The following is a 19,964-nucleotide window of genomic DNA, read 5'->3' as shown; positions in this document are numbered from 1 at the left end:
ATATTTTTAACATTTAATATTTTAACATTTTCCATTTGTACCTTTCACGTTAGTCCCTCCTGGAATGCTTGGAATTCACATTGCCTTGGCACTTACCTAAAGTACTCCAGCTAAAGTTGCACATAAGACGCCTCTATGTCTACATCATTTGTAGGACGAAGAAGGGTTCTCAAAGTGCTAGTGTACAGTAGTCGGATAGATTCTGTGACCTTTGACTTGCCACAGCATGACACTTGACAGCCATCCTCCTCAGTCTGCCATAAATACAAATGCCACTGAAACACCAGCAAGTGCATTTAGACTACATGACACCTGAGGTCAGTGAAGCAGCCTCTTGATAAATTAACAGTGGCAAGCCTGCGCTGTGTATTTATTTACGTGCCATGGTCTACCCTCAAGTGAAGATTAGGCATATGAAAGGTTTTCATTTTCATGCTGCACTGTAGCTGTTTGAATGTTAAATGTAAGATTACAGAAATATTTACAAAAGTTCCATTCAGCTTGTTCAACCCCATCCCCTGCATGATGCTCATTGATATTTAAACAAGTATGAATATGATGGGACATCTCCATCAATGAAATGAAAATCACAGATTATGATAGGTCAACATGTTTAATTGTTTTGGTACAAATCCTTATTATTGTACATTTTCACAAGCTAGATAGCAATGACCCTTATAACTGGAGGATCTTTATTATTATTATTATTATTATTTATTAGCTTGCAGAATTTCTGGTTTTGGATCCTCTAGACCAGAAGCCTATACAATCTGCATGTTACACACCTTGCGTAAACACCAACCTCTTCTGCAACGCCATGTATCCATAGAACGGTACAAATAAAACAATACCAAATCAAATGAAAAGGAAAACAAACCTGCCTTTTATCTGTTCTGGCTACATAAAAGGTGCTGTTGTGATTTCAAAAGAGAAGACCAACAAATATTTAGACTGTCAACCGAATACACCATACAGTAGGTAATTACATGTTAATTAGGAGCCATGCAAGATTTACTGGATGCAACACCCTCATTGCCATTTTGCATGTTCACATGAAAGTGAAATTAAAGTAAAGAAAAAAGATACAATTAGAAAAATAATCTGAAAGTATTTTTTGGAAACAGCGCATAATATGGCAGTTACAGTATATAAACAGAATAAGCAGAAATACTAAACAATATTCTCTGATGTATTAAGGTTTACATATATAAAAATAGTCAGGCTCTGCAGTATCGACATACTCAATGGTGTGGTTCAGAATATCATATGAAAAGACATTGACATGATCCGCCATTTAACATCAAGTACACCTGAAAAGGTCATTGAAAATATTTAAATTAAGAAATCAGGATATACTTTAGAGGATTTTTTTTTTCTGCAGCTCATATTTATTTTCCACTCTAGTATTTATAAAACACAGTTAATTGTTCACTGAAATAAAACAAAGCACAGTTTTAAAATTGAGTTTACACTTTGGTGTCACCCTATTCTTTAAAATGTGAATTCCTTTTAATTTACTTGTATTTTTAGCAGCAGGCAGAAGATTAAAACACAAAGAAAATAAAAGAGATGCCTTGAAAGGAGACACTGGCACCTCATGTTAACATTTTTTCTTTTAATTTTCTGCCCAAACTATTGAATGTGCACATCAACCTTCATTTGTCAAAAATGTGCAACCTTCCTGGGGCGTATGGGGGCGTCCCGTTCTGGGGGTGGCCAGTCTTACTGCTAAAGTTAACGTTTTTTTTTTTATCAAGACCAGTTTTAGCTGTGGTTCAGTGATGCGTGTTATAGTTTAGGAATTGGTGATCGATTAAACAGTAACTTACAATAAAACAAGCATTTTGTTATTTAAAATGTTTTCAGCTTTAATCTGATTTAATAGACTGTGAATCAGCAAGGGACTGTACACATAATGATATAAAACAAAAACGGTATCTTTTATTGGAAAGGCTTATTTAAAAGAACTTTTTAAAGAAAACTTGTAAGAGAAATAGAACTAAATGTAATTCATCAGACTGCATCCAAACTGTTTTTCACAGACAGCCTACTGTCACGGCATTGTGTGCCACTCAAGCATGAATCTTCATTTTCTAAAGACTTTAATTCCATTGCAGTGAGGTGAAGGTCAGATCCTGTCCAGTTGGCATTGGGTGTGAGCCTTTGATGGGATGCCTGCACACTCACTCGACTTACAATTGCTAGTCAGCCAAACTAGAACACGTCTGGCACTGTAAAGATACAGTAGTGCCGCTGTGGTGCCCATGTGTCCATTAAAAATGAATCATTTTGGCATTGTTTCATTTTTTGGGATATTACAGAAATGTTTTTGTATATTAGTAAGAATGAATTTGTCATAAATTCTAAATTGTGCAGCTTTTGTTTTTAAACTGTGCTACTTGGACTGTGACAGAATTGGGGGCTGACAAGAGACTAAACCTGGACAGGACATTAGTCCATCAAGGGGAATTCTCCTACAGATAGCAGAACATAAAAATGGGTGCACTTCTGACAAACAGCGACTAGGTTGGCCATGAAACACTCATGCTGGAAGGGAAAAGGTGAAAGTTAATTCCATGCCTCAAAATAAAAAGAAAGTCAGAAGCACATTGCGTTGGTTTTTGAGCCTCACTCTGCACTCTCACCTAACGAGGCATCAACAGTTCAGTTACTGTATCGTGTTTGCCGCGCATACGGGCCTGCGAACAGCTGTGATGTCCATTGACTGGACTCATCACAAACTGAGCTGGTTGTGTTTCTGACCTTTTTGTTGTCCAGAGTGGAATTTAATTAGCACTTATTTTTTTTTTCTTTAAGGTACATATGGAAGCAGCCCTTCATAAACCGATTTTTATGTAATGTATTCTAAAAGAATGCTTAATTTCCTCATATGTTTAGATAGATAGATAGATAGATAGATAGATAGATAGATAGATAGATAGATAGATAGATAGATAGATAGATAGATAGATAGATAGATAGATGTTTAGGTAAGTATACAATTTATTTAGGGATTATGTATTACATTGCTGACTCACAAGACAATTCTTTCTTTCAGTCAATCTTTCACCCATATTCCCATTGTTAGACCAGTTCAGGGTCCCGAGGGACTGAAGCCATACCCAAACACCCAATGGTGTGAGCCATAGGTGGACTGGACACTAGTCTATCAATGAAGCCACGCTACGCCAATTTAGAATGGCCAATCTACCTCACATGGCATAGGGAGAACGCCATATTTAAAAAAAAAAAAAACATGCTGTGGAAAACCAAGTAGCTGGAAATAACATACAGAGTTGCAAGCCTGAAGCAGTGACCCTAATGGCTTATAAAAACGCATCTGGATGGAATATCAGGACAACCTAGCAATGACCTACATGGACTGAGTAGTGCCTTGTTTCTTATGTTCTCATGTAACTTGTAATGTTCTCTTTTTTAACTTTTTCACATTTTTTGTTTTATGGTTACTGATCTACAGCTCCACTTGCCACTTCATGTGTGATATACTGAATGATGTCATGTGCATTTAAAACTTAGAAAATATTACATACATATTTGACAGCAAAAAGAAACACTGGCTTACTGAGGAATCTTCTCTGCTTGCATGGCATCTCGATTTCCAGGCCTCACAATCAAAAGGAGAATCTCTGGGACTCTTGAGTACACTGCTTTGCTGCACTTGTGGTTCAATGTGGCCAAGATGTAGCCATTTCTATCACTGTCCAGTTACAAAACTAAAATAGTGATGAGAAGCAGCTGAGACTATAACTGGCCAGGTACGGAGACGGTCAGTGTCACTTTACTCAGAGTAGCTGTGTTTTCATCACAGATCTAATGCTGTAGCACAAAGAGATGTTTTTGTAATGCAATAAATATTAGACACTGAACAAAGGAAACACAGGCTGTTAATATGTTAAATTCCAAGTAAAGGCATGAGCTATTTGTTATAATACTGCTTAAGATAATATACTGATTAAACTGTTGTTGTAGCTGCTTTAAAAGCTCGGTGTTAATCATGAATACATATTTGTATTTTTTAGTCATTAAGCTAAGTTTGTAAAATCAATGCATCTTTAAATAGAACTCTTATTTCCCAATTTCCTTTACAGCTCCCTTTGCTTTCTCCCAGTTCAAGAAAATTAATAGATAGGGTTATATTACTAAGGCTTGCCAATATTAGATAAATGTGAAAAGCATAGTAATGTTAAATTTCAATACAGCAGATAGGGCTCTCTTAAAACATAGGAACAGAAGAAAAAGAAAATACTGATGTGACCTAACATTCTCTGGAGCATCTGTACAGAGCCACTTGCAACTACATTAAAAGTAGAAGGTGGCTAGCGAAAGAGAAAATATATATTTATATATGTAATGTTTTCAACATTTTAGCAGTCCACAAAAAAAAAAAAGGGATAAAAGCCACAAGAAAGGCCCACTCACTAAGTCGTTCTCATCGTGATACTACAGTTCTCCTGGACAAGTGAGTGCTTCCCCACTAAAATTTCTCCCCTCTCCCCTGCTGTGTTCTTCTTTGCTCATGGGTTTCAGAACAAAAGAAAAAATATTACACACGGACACCACAAACAAGGTTTTCAACGATAAAAATGCTTCTGTCCTTCCATTCTGGATCCTAAGCCAAGTCACTGTACAGTGAATAAAGAAATCTTGTCTTCATTTTCTCAACTCTCCAAAAGACTCCACATGTCCACAAGCCATTCTGATTTGGAATGTAGCACTGCATCAAGTATTCACATAGCCCCAAAATACCACAAGAAGCTTTGTTTTAATGAATTCCAGTTACAGTGAGACCACTTCAGGTGCTTCACATACCCTCTACAACTGGATTCTTGGAACAAATACAACAGGAGACTGGGAACAGACTATTTTTTTTAAACAGGTTCATTATGTTTGTTATTATGAATGCAGCTATAATGTTTTAGCAGAGTCAACAGCCAGAAGAGCAGAGTGCACCACAGCGATGAGAATGAGCACCAGAGTGCTCAGATAAAATGGTGCTGCAGCTCTGCAGGAATTTTTTGACATGATGAGATCTTTGGAGCCCGCTTCTTCATTGGGCATGACCTGTAAAACAGAAACACAAACATGGATCACCATACTCAGTCAAAGCTGAACACTTCCACTGAAGTGTTGTCATCAAATCTTTTAATACCAATTATTAACAACCTGCCTTCCTATCAACCTTTTCCTTTTCTAAAATTCCCAATCCAAAAAAGAAAAATTCAGCATTTCTGCTACCACATTAAAGTCAACATGTCTTCTGATATCTGCTGCAAGAATCCAGAGACAGATCTACCACGAAACTAAGAAAGCTTAAACTTCCACGCCTCCAGTTCCCCCAGCAAACGTAGTCCACATTGCTTAAAGATTTTGGATGCCTACTGTATGAGAAGCATTTTTTAAAAATAATATAAACAATATAGTGTAATTCAATAAAATTAATAGTTAAAATAAAAGTTAAAAGGTTATTAAAGTATCATGTAGGCTAGCCATCAATGAAAAATGCTCATTATTATTTTTTTTAGTTTTTATAAAACTAGGGGGTTTCGCTCAACCACTGACACCCCCTCCCCCACCTGTCTGCGCTATGCGCCAACCACTTTGCATCTCTGCCACTCACGTTGTGAAGAGGCGGGCTAAATGCACCACAAGGAGACACTGTCGCTCGTCCAACACCCCCTCTTAAATGGTGAAACAATGGGAAACACATACAGTTTTTTTTTTTACCACATCTTGCTGCTGCTGCTGCCGTGCTGCCGTGCCACGTGATCTGCATCTCGCGCGCCACACTTCTGTCATATCACCTATGTCCTTATATTCGATATCTTTTCGCTTTTACTTTTCAATCAATATCGCATTGAATTTTGATTCCGTGTTTGGAATTACATCGTGACAACGCAACATATAACCGCCCATGAGTGAATATCGTTTCTTTCTCTCTACAAGAAATGTGTCTGACATCACTGCATAGGACTTTTCTAAATCTCTTTGTATAAGCTTTTGTCTCACGGGGCTCTGGGCCCGGGTGTGGTTACATTGCTTGGCATGAAGATTGGTCTCGCTGGACATGAAAGTATGTCTGAGACAATCACGTCTCGTCTCCTTCCAAGATTTTTTTTTAAACAGAGAAATGCGCTCCATGTAGTGTGTATTATCATAGGTATCTAAATTAAAAGATAATATTGACTGTGGTATTTTCTCTGTTTTATCATTTTATAATGCTTCATGCATGAATGCAACATTTCCCTAATTTTCGTCCCTCCGTAAACTCAAAAACTAAAAGGCAAGGGAAAGTTTTAGTCACACTAGTGATTAAGAGAAATTGTAATCAAAACTGAGATGTAGGGATTTTTAAAAATTTGAGGTGAGCTGTTGGGGAAAAACCTCTTTGAAGAAGATAACAGTGGTTACCAAGATATTGTTGCTGGTTGTGAAGGTGTCCCTATAACAGTTTGAGCTTCGGGTCTCCAAAAATGTAGTTCCACCACTTCAAGTATCCCCCAACCTGTAGCATGCTGAGCATTCCCCTAAAATCAATTAGGTATCTCATGCTAGCTGCTGCCTGAGGTCAGAATGGAAGGTTGGAGCAACAAATACACACATTGAAATTTGAGAGGATGGCTTAACCCTACACATCAGAAACCTAATATACTCTAAAATGATGTTCCTCTACTAATTGTATGAATCCAATTTTCCATTACACAGTAATAGCACTGGGCACCATTCAAGAACTGCTAGGATTGGTCAGTCAGGAGACCAGTCCATCACATGACACACCTAGCACATACTGTACCAGGGCTAATATGTTATTGCTTGTTAATTACCAAACTGATTTTCTTACTCTGAGCATGGAAGACTTATGCTAGAGAAGCCATGGGTCTGTTGGTGACACACCATAAACTGGTGCTCACTTCTGGAGAAATTCCTGTTCTACACAATAGCAGGGCCATACGTGATTCATTTCTTTATGGTTCTGTTCATTCAATACCTTTATAGTTCATGTACAAAAATGGGTAGAATTTTAAGGATTAAAGAATAACCAAGACATTATAATTATTTTAGCAAATATTTCAAAGTGTTATTGATCAATTCATGAACGAAGTGGGACGATTTTTTGTAATCTTTTTTAAAACTTTATTATTTTACTAATTTATAGCTCATTGTTTGCCTAAATGTGTATACATAATGTATTTACATAAATTTAAATCTTAAATAGCTGAGGCAGAACAAAAACTTCAACATGTGTGGGGCTGGGGAAACAATTCTATTAAAGAATAAGATGCAAATTATGACACATACATATGAATATGAAGATGTGCAACTAACAATCTATGGTAGCATTTACCTATATGTGAATATCAAGACAAAGCAAATGATAACCAAGGCTTTGTGAATCTCCGTATTAACATTTTCATGATTAATCTGACATACATTTTTTTAGGTTGTTTATAATATACTTAATTTGTTTTGGATGAGTAGCTCACTCCTCTTAAAGAAAATAAAATACAAAATGCACTGACATGTTGTGAGAATCAGTCTGTAGGAATACAACTACTGAGCTTTTCAAAATTGTTGTGTTTTGAATTTTTATTTGCTTTGTTTTTTTCTGACAAATTATACTCTGTGAATTACATTTGATTGTGTCACTGTAGATCTGACATTTAGTTACAGATAACCTACAAAAAAAGGAAGCAATACATTCAATGAGAAATACAAACCAAAATGAAATAATTATTATCGAGATCATTAAATAATTAATATCCCGTCATGCTCAAGGTCAAGTGTAAAGTCGTGAACAGACATAGCTGCTCATTAGGCGGGGTACCTTGGCCCTAAAAACTGATTTTAGCAGCTTTCAGAGATGACTGATTATTTGGGCACATCTGTCAGGGACTTCAGTGATGGAAATAACTAAAGTTACTGATATTTCACAAGAAACAATGTCTACATTGACTTTGGCATGGAGATCAAACAGACAAATAAACAGCAGTTAAGTGCAAATGCTGAAAAAAGTGCCAACTCCTGGACAGTAAATACTATTTGTACTAAACGTCAAGCAGAAATAGAAAAGAAGCTCTGGATTATTTTGCTATAAACGACAGTGTTACGACCTAACCAAGGTGTTGTCTCTGTTTTCTTTTAGTAAAAGTATTTATTGTGTTGCTTTTGTCAATATACAGTATGTATATTTGATCTACATTAATATCTTTGTTAAGCCCTGTTATTTGATATTTTCATTTAGTCTGTTTTGAAATTCACATCATTATGTTACTTTTAAGCATGTTCATTTAGCTTTTTATTGTCAACAACTTGAAGTTACAGCTGTGACTGCCAGTAATCTATTTAAGGACTTGAGGTGCCTTAGTCTGGGACTGAGGCATTAGCTTTCAGGCTTGTGTTCTTTAGCTCCCATCCATTCCTGAATTATATGTCTCGTGGTCTTTTGACCTTTTTGTCTGTCTCTTTTTTAAAGTGTACACCGCAAGCCTGATTCAGAGTTTTGGGGATAGGCCTGTTCTGAGTTTCTATACCTGACCTGTGGTTTCAAAATGTATTGTGTTTTTGGACCCAGATTCAAAACAGCCTGAATCTAAAATATGAGGTGTACTTCTAAGGAATAAATAGGTGACAGCACTAGGAACTAATTGGGACCATTTATAAAACTTTGTGTGGATTTGAACGTGAAAATATACATATGCCAAAAAAACAGAAAAATTCATACGCAAAAAAAAAAGAGAAAAAATATTTATAAAACCTGGCATGTGCAAAGTTCTGTGCAATTTAACCTTTAGAAATCACAATCACCTTGTGCATTTGTGAACACCCCTCGATGCTAATCAGACTCATACATATGCAATCATGTGTTCATTGGTGGGTAGAGCAAACTCCCTCCTGACATATCAAGAGCATTTGGCTGCACTCCTCAACTGAAGTGCACAAGATTATGCAGTGCATTCTGGGAGTTCAGGAAAGACATAAGGTATCAGCGTCTGAGTGGGTAGCCACTATTACTTGGCACAAGTAATTACATGATTGCTCATACACTGAATAACCCAGAACATATGAAAAACTAAGGGCACAGGCAGTTACTTTACCAACATTCCAGACACCACATACAGTACTCTCACATCTGCCAAAGCTAGCTTGCCTGAAAATTAATCACTCATGGGTTGACATGGAAAGTGGAGACATGATGTTTGTCAGTCTCATCTGCTGAGTGCCTGCATGGCTGTTTTGAGTGCACTGACTGGTCAATGTTTAAAAAATCCTGTGCTGACATTAATGAACTGACAGACACTGTAAGCTGTCACATACGATTCTGTGAGGACATCATAATACCCACAAAATCAGCCAAAATATACCCTACTGCAAGCCATGGATTACCAGAGATCTAAAACAACTGAAAACCAGAAAAAATAGGGCATTTCAACATGATTAATGCTACAGAAGGAGGTGAAAAGCGAAATAAAGCAGGCAAAGCTGAATTATAAAGACAGGATGGAGAATGAACTGTAGACTTATAACCTAGACCCATTAAGGAATGGCATGAAGAGGACAGCTGGCATTCAATCAAAAATCAATAATCAAGTTGAGTGGACAGGGGTCAAAACTGACTCTCAGTTGGCGAAAAACATAAAAGAGTTCAACTGAGGGTTTGAAACACAGGATTTTGCTTCAGACAGACTAAGGACTGGAGCTAGGAGTCAGATCTTCTTTGACCAGAAAGATGTCACAAAGGTCCTTAAACAGACAAAAATAAAAAAAAAAACCTCAGGTCCAAATAGAATAAGTGGCTGTCTTGCTTCCTGACTGTGCAGAGGAGCTCTCTCCAGTATTCCATTCCATATTTGAAATGTCATTGGATTTATAGCAAGAGGCCCGGCCTATGGTAACATTGGCAAAAAGTGCACACCCCAAAGCATTAAGTGACTTTAGAGCAGTGGCAATAACTTGTCATATCATGAAATCCTTTGAGAAGTTAATTAAGAAACAACTACTTTACAAAACTGAGGCTCTGCCGGACCCTTAACAATTTGCATACAGAGCATACAAAGGCACCACAGCAACACTTTTGAATTCATTACATGAGCACTTGAAGGGATCAAAAAGCCATGGAAATTTGCTGTTTATAGATTTTTTTTGTCAGCTTTTAACACAATCCAGTCCCACATTTTAGTTGAGAAACTGATTGATCAACTCTGTTTGGTCCCTAACCTGGTGCGGTGGATTCTGGACTTTTTAACAAACAGAACACAAAGAGTGAATGTCAATGGCTGTTTCTCTGATAGCCTAAGTACATCTGTGGGTGCTTCGCAAGGATGTTGTTTATCTCCTCTTTTGTTTATCCTGTAGACCTGTTGTCAATGAGTTTGTATAATGGTGTGATCACTCTAATTTAAAACTTAATATTTCTAAGAGAAAATAAATAGTTGTAGATTTTAGGTGCTCTCCACCATCCACTGTCCCAGCTTTAATTAACAGGGAGACAGTGTGGATGGTAGAGCAATACAAATATCTGGGAACAACTACTGATAACAAACGAAACTTTGACCTTAACACAGCGTATATCTGTAAAAAAAAAAGGCAGTCACGACTTTTCTTTCTCAGGAAACTCAACTGCTTTAAAGTAGACAAAAGCATAATGACACTTTTTTATAAGTCCTTTATTGGATTCATTGTTACATTTGCTTTTATCTGTTGGTTTGATAGCCTCAGCAATAAGAACATAAATCATCTTAACAATATTATAAAAATTTGCAGTAAAATTATTGGCTCACAGCAGACCTCTATCACTGAAATGTATTGCAAACAGGTTAGAAAGAAAGTCAACTCAATTCTGTCAGACAGTAGTCATCCTCTCTGCTGTAAATTCAGGCTGTTGCCATCAGACTACAGATTTCGGTTTCCAAAGGTAAACAGCACCAGATTTAAGAACTCCTTAATTTCAAGAGCTATGAGCATTTTAAATTCTGTCACTTGTAGGGATGCTGATAAATGTTAAATTCTGCATTATTATTTTGTGTCCTGTTGAAAGTAATTATTCTTCTTTGTATTGATCTTGAGTGCGTGTTTATGCAATAACACTGGTTGTCAACTGTTGTCTCTCTGTTTATCTATTTGATCTCTGTAACAAGGCCTTCTGTTTTTGTACTTTCCTGTTGCAAACAAACTTCTCTCTGGTATAATAAAGTCTACCTAAACCCAAACCTCAAATCACATATGACTTATGTGTTAATGCAGTGTAACAGCTTACAGTTAACAAAAGCAGCTTCCTTCTTGCTAGATGCTCTTATTGCAATATGAGTGAAGTGAATCAATTACATTAGGAGAACTGAACATCGAAACAAATTGTCTTTTTATCTTGTCAAAAATGTTATGTTTAATGTATGTACACTCACACCCTATGAAAACAGGATGTCGTGCCTCCTCAATCAGCTAATGGCTTCCAGCACAACCGGCATGATAAAGTGACGCTTGATTGAGATATTCCTGACCCGTCAGCCAGTCCCCCAAGAAGTGACTACACGTAGACTATAAAAACTAATGAAAGACCAAAAACATTCTTCAGTGCAATGGTGCAACAATGACCTTTTAAAAAGGGACCTGAAACACAGTCTGTACAGTATATTCAAAGTTCAGATTTTAAGTTTAATATGCTTGCATGTTAACACATCGTAATAACGGCTCGGTATATAAAAATTTGTATCACCAAGCAATTATTATAATATATTGAAATATTATAATAATTTATGTGAATTGTCATTTAGCTGTTTCTTCCTACTTTATCAAGGGTGTCATCATTTCACAGTTTCTCCAAAATGTTGCGTACACATGGGTCAGAGCTGCTGCTTCTTTACACTCCTGCCCATGCATTTAGATCATCGGACGCTAACTTACTCACTGTACCTAAATACAGGTCATTAACTATGGCTGGTAGAGCTTTCAGTGTGATGGCCCCTAAAATTTTGAAAGCTCTTTCTCTCAGCCACAGCGAGGAAAAATCTATTATTCATTTCAAACTCCTGTTAAAAACACATCTTTTCAATGAGTATTATTAATTTTCTTGTATCTAATTTCTACTGTCTTGTTAATGTGTTTATTGAATTGTAAAGTGTCCTTGAGTATATGAAAGACGCTACATAAATACAACTTAATGTTATTATATTATTATAGATGCTATAAATATACACGTTCCCAGTCAAGTTTTCTTTTATAAGTTCTGACGTAAGGAGCTGCATGCACACATTTTGAGCCTCTTTTCGAGCATACACAAGCTTTATAAATGGGACCCCAGCAGATTAAAATATATGTCAAAAGAATACTCGAGAGTGAAAAACCACATAACAAACTAGTGAGTGACAAAGCAGAATACCTGATTAAATAGTCGAAGTCGACAATCTCAGCAAAGCTCTGAATTCCATAGGTTCAAAAGAAAGAGACACTTGCAAAAAAAGGTTTGGATTTATATCCGCAAACATTGACACTGGTATACACGTGACGTTGTCTTAAATAATGTTACACCAAGGATGTAATCTGATGTGACTTTACAAAAGGGAAAACAAATTCTATGAGATTGAAATCTCAGAGAAAATGAACCAGAAAAATGTATTAAGTCCTAAAAAAATTCCTAAAGGGCTGCAATAAGGGCTGATATGAAGAAAGCAAAATCAAGAGGAGTGTACTGAGGACTTCATGAATGTTTTAGTAGCTGATTTGGTGGCTTAAAGTGACTCATTCATGTAATTATATTTTAAACGTTTTTAAATTCTCTGCTAAAATGCCAGATCATATTGTTCACACTTATTAAAACTGCTCACATAGGAGATCCCACCCAACTGCTCAAATCACATATTCATGTAAATCAAGCAATGGCAACAAAGAAGAAATATCACGACAAAAACCACTAACCACAGATGCTAAGATCTTATTTCAAAGCCATTCACTATTATTACTGAAAGTGTTATTGATAGCTGAATTACAATTTACAAATACAATACCTAAAAAAGCTCTTTTCTTAGCTGGAGGTGCTAGGCCACTTGTTCTATGTCTGAGGGCTGTATTTGTCAGTTGAACGGATGTTTCACAGGGCGTAAACACTGCTAAAGAAAGCTGTAAGGCTAGCCATGTGGGGGCATACAATAGGTGCAAGCTTCTCTATTACATGACACCAGATTGTCTGTTTTGAATAGAACTGATGTGATTAGTGATTAAATACAGTGCACTGATGCATAGCTAACAAGTGCCTGTGTCCACTGAGTAATTTCTGCATAACGTACTGCACTAAAAACCTAGTCATGTCTAAAACACAAGAAAATACATACATGTATATTTTTAAAGAATGAATCAGGACAAATGATATATGGGACACCCTCGGGAAATATGAGATGTCTGGTTGCTTTAACTCTTTCAGGGCTGATTCAGGGGTAGAGGACGGTAATCGGCTGTAAACTGCGAACAAAACTTGCTCTTTCGTTTTAGTTCAACTCTCTTTGCTTGAAGGAAAGTTATGTAGCTTTGTTGATTTGACCTGAATTCCCTGCGTGTGCTGGAGTAGTGAAGAGCAAACAGCCTCTAAAATGGCAGCGACATCTGGTGAGACTAAAGCAAATGTACAAAGCAAAATTTTCCATGGACATCTTATGTATTATCACTGAATCGGACTCTGACTTTTCGGACTCTTGAGTTTGATGTAAGTGATCTGGAGATGGATATCGAAAACGAAAGTGAGGGACCAGCATCAGCCTATCCGTCCCCAGCTGATACACCTATAGCAGTGTTCGCCTAGGAGGACCACCACTTATGATGACAAAAGGTACAAACCATATTGCGTCACACTGCCACTGCTGTGCAAAGACACAGAGGTAGCTGGCCTGCCATGCATTCCTGCTGGCCAACAAGCTGCCCCTGTGCAGCCACTGCTGCCAAACAGGCACCAACAGCAGCCACAGCACATAGCAATAGATGCTTTATGTTGATTTAAATTGTGAAACCAGTACATTGTGTGCTTTTCAAAAAACAGTTTTTTGGAATAAATATTCAGCCCTCAAAGAGTTAAACAAATTGGGAAAAACACAATGCAAGTCTGAGTGATCATATTCATCACATTGTTCAGACTTTTACTTCCCCCCTGATGGCAGTGGAATTGCCCATAATGGCCGTGTGCCCACCTACAAGGCACCAGTCTTCAATCGATGCTTTGAAGACCATGATAATGATGTAAACCATAGTCACCAGATTTTAGCCCAGTTGAGCACTTACTGGAGATGGTACAGGACCTAAGACAGCATTTTTTCAACCACCATCATCAACCTAGAAAATGATTGTTCATAAAGAATGCACTGATATCCTTCCATGCCAAGCTTACACAAAAGCTGTTCTGATGACTCATGGTGATGACAGAAGAAATGCATTTCAAACGCTTTTCAACATACCTCACATATGGATGTGTCCAATGAATGATTCAATTTCAGTTTCTGAGCCTGTGTAGAGACAGAGAGAGACAAAAAACCCAGTTATATTAATCTCAGAATCATCTTGAAAATCCCAGTGATCCTCCATTTGCTATAACAATCCTTGATCTGAAAATGGCTAAATTGCTAAAATCACTGGTGCATAAAAAATGGAGTACCTGTTGGTACATTAACCTGGGCATTTATGCTGATTTTGAAATTGACAGCTGGAAATTTTTACACAAGGGAGATGCTGCAACTGTTGGTATTCGAAGTGTTAAACTGTTCTCAAGGAGACAACTGTATCTTCATTTGATATAACACTAAACAAGGAATATGGATGAGCACAGATATTTAACATACTGCATCTAAAGGTTCACTTGCTTGCTGCTGCTGAGCCCAGTGTCTGATCGAAAAGAGAAAAGTTGCAGAAACTGACCATCAGCCTTGGCTTACATTACATTGTATTGCCTATTTGCTATTTATAAAATACTTTAACCAGAAAAAACATCATTACTGCGTTCATTTTCAACTTACAGACTGGGCTTTTTCTTTTTGCGATTCTCATAGGGAGCAGCTAATACATAGTGCTCCAGATTTATCATGTGGGGATTTTAGCCGATTCCAGCCTTGGTGGTTATAACAGAGGGATTAAAGTCACACATTCTTGTTGCCTGTGCCCATCACACATGTAATATGATGGTTACTGAGCTATAACGTCGAAACCTGACTTGCTGGCTTATCTCTAAAGACTCCTTCAACGCTGAAGCCCTATAAGCAGACTGGGGGAGGGGAGTGCAGACAAAAAATTCTTATACCTTCAGGAAATTTAGTTTGTCTTCTTTTAGTATTTGTACTGAGAAAAAAAAATCCTTATTTTAATTTATAAATCATACAGTACAGATGCTAGGCCTACGATTTATTATCAGGCATTAGCAAAGAATTTTCTAGGCAGGCTGACAAAATGATATCACATCACTGGCAACACACTGGGATGGACCTCATCATTCCTAGAGGGGTGTCTGTGAAGTATTTCAAATGCAGCCTTTGCTTTTAACACATTTAATGCAAATAGGCATTTGCTGTACTGTCTATATTTATTACATTTTTCTTCATGCGTTTATATTACTTCACAGAAAATTAAATAACATTCTGAAATCCACCTAATCCAGTTTAGCGCTGCGGGGTGCTGAAGCTCATCCAGTCTCCATCTTACCTAGCCTGCATGTTTTCCAGTACATGGAAGGAAAATATGAGTACCCAGAGGAAAACCCATACAGACACCTGAAGTACATGCAAAATGCACACAGATGATGACCACACACAGAATTGAAGAACAGAAATTGCCAACCACTGTGCCACTGTACTGCTCTGTAGAACAGTAATAATTTCTCTTATTTAGTAAGCTTGTCTTTTTCTCACAATAAAAGATATATTACTGTACTGTATATAATTTTAAGATAAACTAGTATACTCAGAATTGGAAAGTATTTTCAGCAATTGTGGTTTACAGAGATAAACCATTTCATTATTACCACATTTCATGCAATGACAACTACTTTGTAAAGATCAAGTATAAGTAAGGAAGTAAATGCCATTCATCTAAACACTGGAGCCTTCAGTAACAACATTTATTAATCTGAAACAATACAAGGTAGGTGAATGGCAGAAGCAACATTTGACTCTGAAACAAATTTATGTGTTCAGTAAGACATGACAAAGTGATATCTTGTACTTGTAGCTTTATTCCTGTAGATTTAATGTTAAGTCGCACTGTCAAGACAGGTTTCAAGCGCCTCGCTACTGAAAGATACTGTCAGAAAAAGATTTTTTTTTCTATTTTGATAGGCATGTAGTCAACTGTTGACAGTTTTTGATCTTTTGGGGAAATTGCATTTCACACACGAAAAATGAACTGATCTTTTTTAAGCACGGCATTGCTTAGAGAAAATTTGTCTTCCCTTCCTAGCTGAATGCCCAAGGCAGTTGGATTTGCAAAATTCCAAAAAATTGGAGTAACGGACTGTGACTTAGTAATTAATTAGCCCCTAATCCCTGAGAAGCATTTTGGTGAGAAGCCTTTAAGACAAATTATTTGTAATTCAGTAATTTACTGCTGCAGCCTAAGAATATTATTTAGAATTTATTCTCCTGGACATGTTTACAAAAATACTGCTTTGCAATTACAAAAAAATGTTTTATTTTTACAATAAAACATAAAGGATAAAACACAAGATTTGGGTATTTGAGACTTTATCAGAAAATTCTGTTCTGTAATCTTTGAGCATGTGACCTTTTTGTTCATGTCTGTCAGGGTGTAAGTAGTTTTTCTCTTATCATTTACCATTAACTTCATGACTTCATCACCTGTGACTTCTGATGTCTTGCTGCTTGTAACTCTGTGTGTTTTTGGGGTGCTATTACATGTGCATTTATTTGCTTGAGAGGTGCTCAGTTAAGCCATTATAAAAGACTAAGACACGTTTACCTGACTCATTGGTCCAAGGAGATACGCTTCTTGAACAGTTGTATTTTGCTTTTTGGGTTTTGTTTTTTAGTATTGATTTTCACAGATCCAGGACAGATCCATCCTTGGGCAATCATACAAGCTTGACATTATCAGGATGGTGTCTTGGTTCCATCTCAGTCCCTGTAACCAGCATGATATAGTGGCTAAGGCAAGGCACGTTTTACTATAGATATGTGACCCACTCCAGGCTAAGTCTGATTGAGTATTGCTTCTCTCTTTACCTTTGTAAACTAGTCGCCTTGTTATAGAAGCTGACATCAGGAGATCACGCTGAGTCTCTTCTGAAGGAACTGTCAGTCACTCATCTGTAAATTGCAGTTATATGTGCCTAATGTAATTATAAATAATGAAATATTTTGTTGAACTACAGTGCATCTGGAAAGTATTCACAGTGCATCACTTTTTCCACATTTTGTTATGTTACAGCCTTATTCCAAAATGGATTAAATACATTTTTTTTCTCAGAATTCTACACACAACACCCCATAATGACAACGTGAAAAAGTTTGAGATTTTTGCAAATTTATTAAAAATAAAAAAACTGAGAAAGCACATGTACATAAGTATTCACAACCTTTGCCATGAAGCTCAAAATTGAGCTCAGGTGCATCCTGTTTCCCCTGATCATCCTTGAGATGTTTCTGCAGCTTAATTGGAGTCCACCTGTGGAAAATTCAGTTGATTGAACATGATTTGGAAAGGCACACACCTGTCTATATAAGGTCCCACAGTTGACAGTTCATGTCAGAGCACAAACCAAGCATCAAGTCAAAGGAATTGTCTCGAGGGACAAATCTGGGGAAAGTTACAGAAAAATTTCTGCTGCTTTGAAAGTCCCAATGAGCACAGTGGCCTCCATCATCCGTAAGTGGAAGAAGTTTAAAACCACCAGGATTCTTCCTAGGCCTGGCTGGCCATCTAAACTGAGCGCAGGGGAGAAGGGCCTTAGTCAGGGAGGTGACCAAGAACCCGATGGTCACTCTGTCAGAGCTCCAGAGGTCCTCTGTGGAGAGAGGAGAACCTTCCAGAAGGACAACCATCTCTGCAGCAATCCACCAATCAGGCCTGTATGGAGTTGCCAGACGGAAGCTACTCCTTAGTAAAAGGCACATGGCAGCCCCCTGGAGTTTGCCAAAAGTCACCTGAAGGACTCTCAGACCATGAGAAACAAAATTCTTTGGTCTCATGAGACAAAGATTGAACTCTTTGGTGTGAATGCCAGGTGTTACGTTTGGAGGAAACCAGGCACCGCTCATCACCGGGCCAATACCATCCCTACAGTGAAGCATGGTGGTGGCAGCATCATGCTGTGGGGATGTTTTTCAGAGGCAGGAACTGGGAGACTAGTCAGGATAAAGGGAAAGATGACCGCAGCAATGTACAGAGACATTGTGGATGAAAACCTGCTCCAGAGCACTCTTGACCTCAGACTGGGATGACGGTTCATCTTTCAGCAGGAAATGACCCTAAGCACTAAGCACCCAGCAAAGATATCAAAGGAGTGGCTTCAGGACAACTCTGTTAAGGTCCTTGAGTGGCCCAGCCAGAGCCCAGACTTGAATCTGATTGAACATCTCTGGAGAGATCTTAAAATGGCTGTGCACCGACACTTCCCATCCAACCTGATGGAGCTTGAAAGGTGCTGCAAAGAGGAATGGGCGAAACTAGCCAAGGATAGGTACGCCAAGCATTTGGCATCATATTCAAAAAGACTTGAGGCTGTAATTGCTTCCAAAGGTGCATCGACAAAGTATTGAGCAAAGGCTGTGAATACTTATGTACATGTGATTTCTCAGTTTTTTTATTTTTAATAAATTTGCAAAAACCTCAAGTAAACTTTTTTCACGTTGTCATTATGGGGTGTTCTGTGTAGAATTCTGAGGTAAAAAATGAATTTAATTCATTTTGGAATAAGGCTGTAACATAACAAAATGTGGAAAGAATGATGCCCTGTGAATACGTTTTGGATGCACTATATAGAAAATGATTAATAAAACTATGTTGTCTTCATGTTGAAGTGAACTCTTCAAAGTATACTGAAGTAAACACTAAGGCTGTATTCCTGATAAACTCTTCATGTTCTGTTTTGTTTCTAAGAGGTAACCTATGCTGAGGCCAGCACATTAGGGGCCAAGGGATGATACAGTTCATCTAGTATGCCACTGAACAACAGGAAATCTCCAAAAAATACACAAAATAAATGTTAAATCAAAACAAAATTGCTTTAAACCATTTTAATAGATTACAATAAACTTTAATTAACTGGGGAATTTGAAGATAATATCTGAAACTGTAGTCAGGGGACTGCCATATTGAATTGACAGAAGAAAAATAAGGGGAGTCACTACAAAAGAACAGAAAGTCCTGCACATTATTTACAGTGGCTAATTATATTCTGTTATCACCAATTCTTTAGTTATTGATATAACAGGCCATGTGACATACACCAGTGATTTCAACTATAGTGATTTATTTAAGTGTAGGTTATTATATATAGGAGCAAGAACACGCTTATATATAATAACCTACACTAGAATAAATCACTATAGTTGAAATCACTGGTGTATGTCACATGGCCTATTATATCAATATATATATTTTGCTCTGACCCTGTTCAGTGCTTGCATGGACTGGGTGTTGGGCAAGGTTGTGGGGTCCAGCAGCTGTGGAGCATCTGTTGGTGAAGAAAGGTTCATGGATCTTGACTTTGCCAAAGATGCTGTGATCTTCATGGAGTCAATGGAGGCTCTGATCGTGGCGCTCAAGAGACAGAGTGAGGAGTCTGAGTGTCTGGGCTTGCGAGTGTCCTGGATAAAAACTAAGATCCAGGCCTTTAATGACCTCTTGGGCACAGGCACTGTAACACCTAGCTACGGCAGATAGAGGGTCACTTCCGGAGGGTGGGACTGGACCGCATATCTGTCTGGGGGATTGCAAACCGTATCCTGAGTTGTTTCATTGTGTAG

The 19,964-nt window shown here is 37.6% G+C and overlaps 1 protein-coding gene across 1 annotated transcript in view; it reads right to left on the bottom strand.

Moving 5' to 3' along the window:
• Positions 1–594: 594 nt before the first annotated feature.
• Positions 595–19,964, bottom strand: part of gfra1b (gdnf family receptor alpha 1b) — a 287,118-nt gene continuing 267,748 nt past the window's right edge. The window contains exons 8-9 of the mRNA XM_039775604.1: positions 14,451–14,498; positions 595–5,082 (exon numbers count right to left, since the gene is read on the bottom strand). Coding sequence (XP_039631538.1) covers positions 4,927–5,082; positions 14,451–14,498 — 204 coding nt within the window. The 3' untranslated portion in view covers positions 595–4,926. The remainder of the gene's footprint in view (positions 5,083–14,450; positions 14,499–19,964) is intronic.

The sequence above is a fragment of the Polypterus senegalus genome, chromosome 1, assembly GCF_016835505.1.
Source record: "Polypterus senegalus isolate Bchr_013 chromosome 1, ASM1683550v1, whole genome shotgun sequence".
Taxonomy (NCBI): Eukaryota; Metazoa; Chordata; class Cladistia; order Polypteriformes; family Polypteridae; genus Polypterus; species Polypterus senegalus.
The sequence above is the reverse complement of the archived record's forward strand: the minus strand, read 5'-3'. Positions and strand labels throughout refer to the sequence as shown.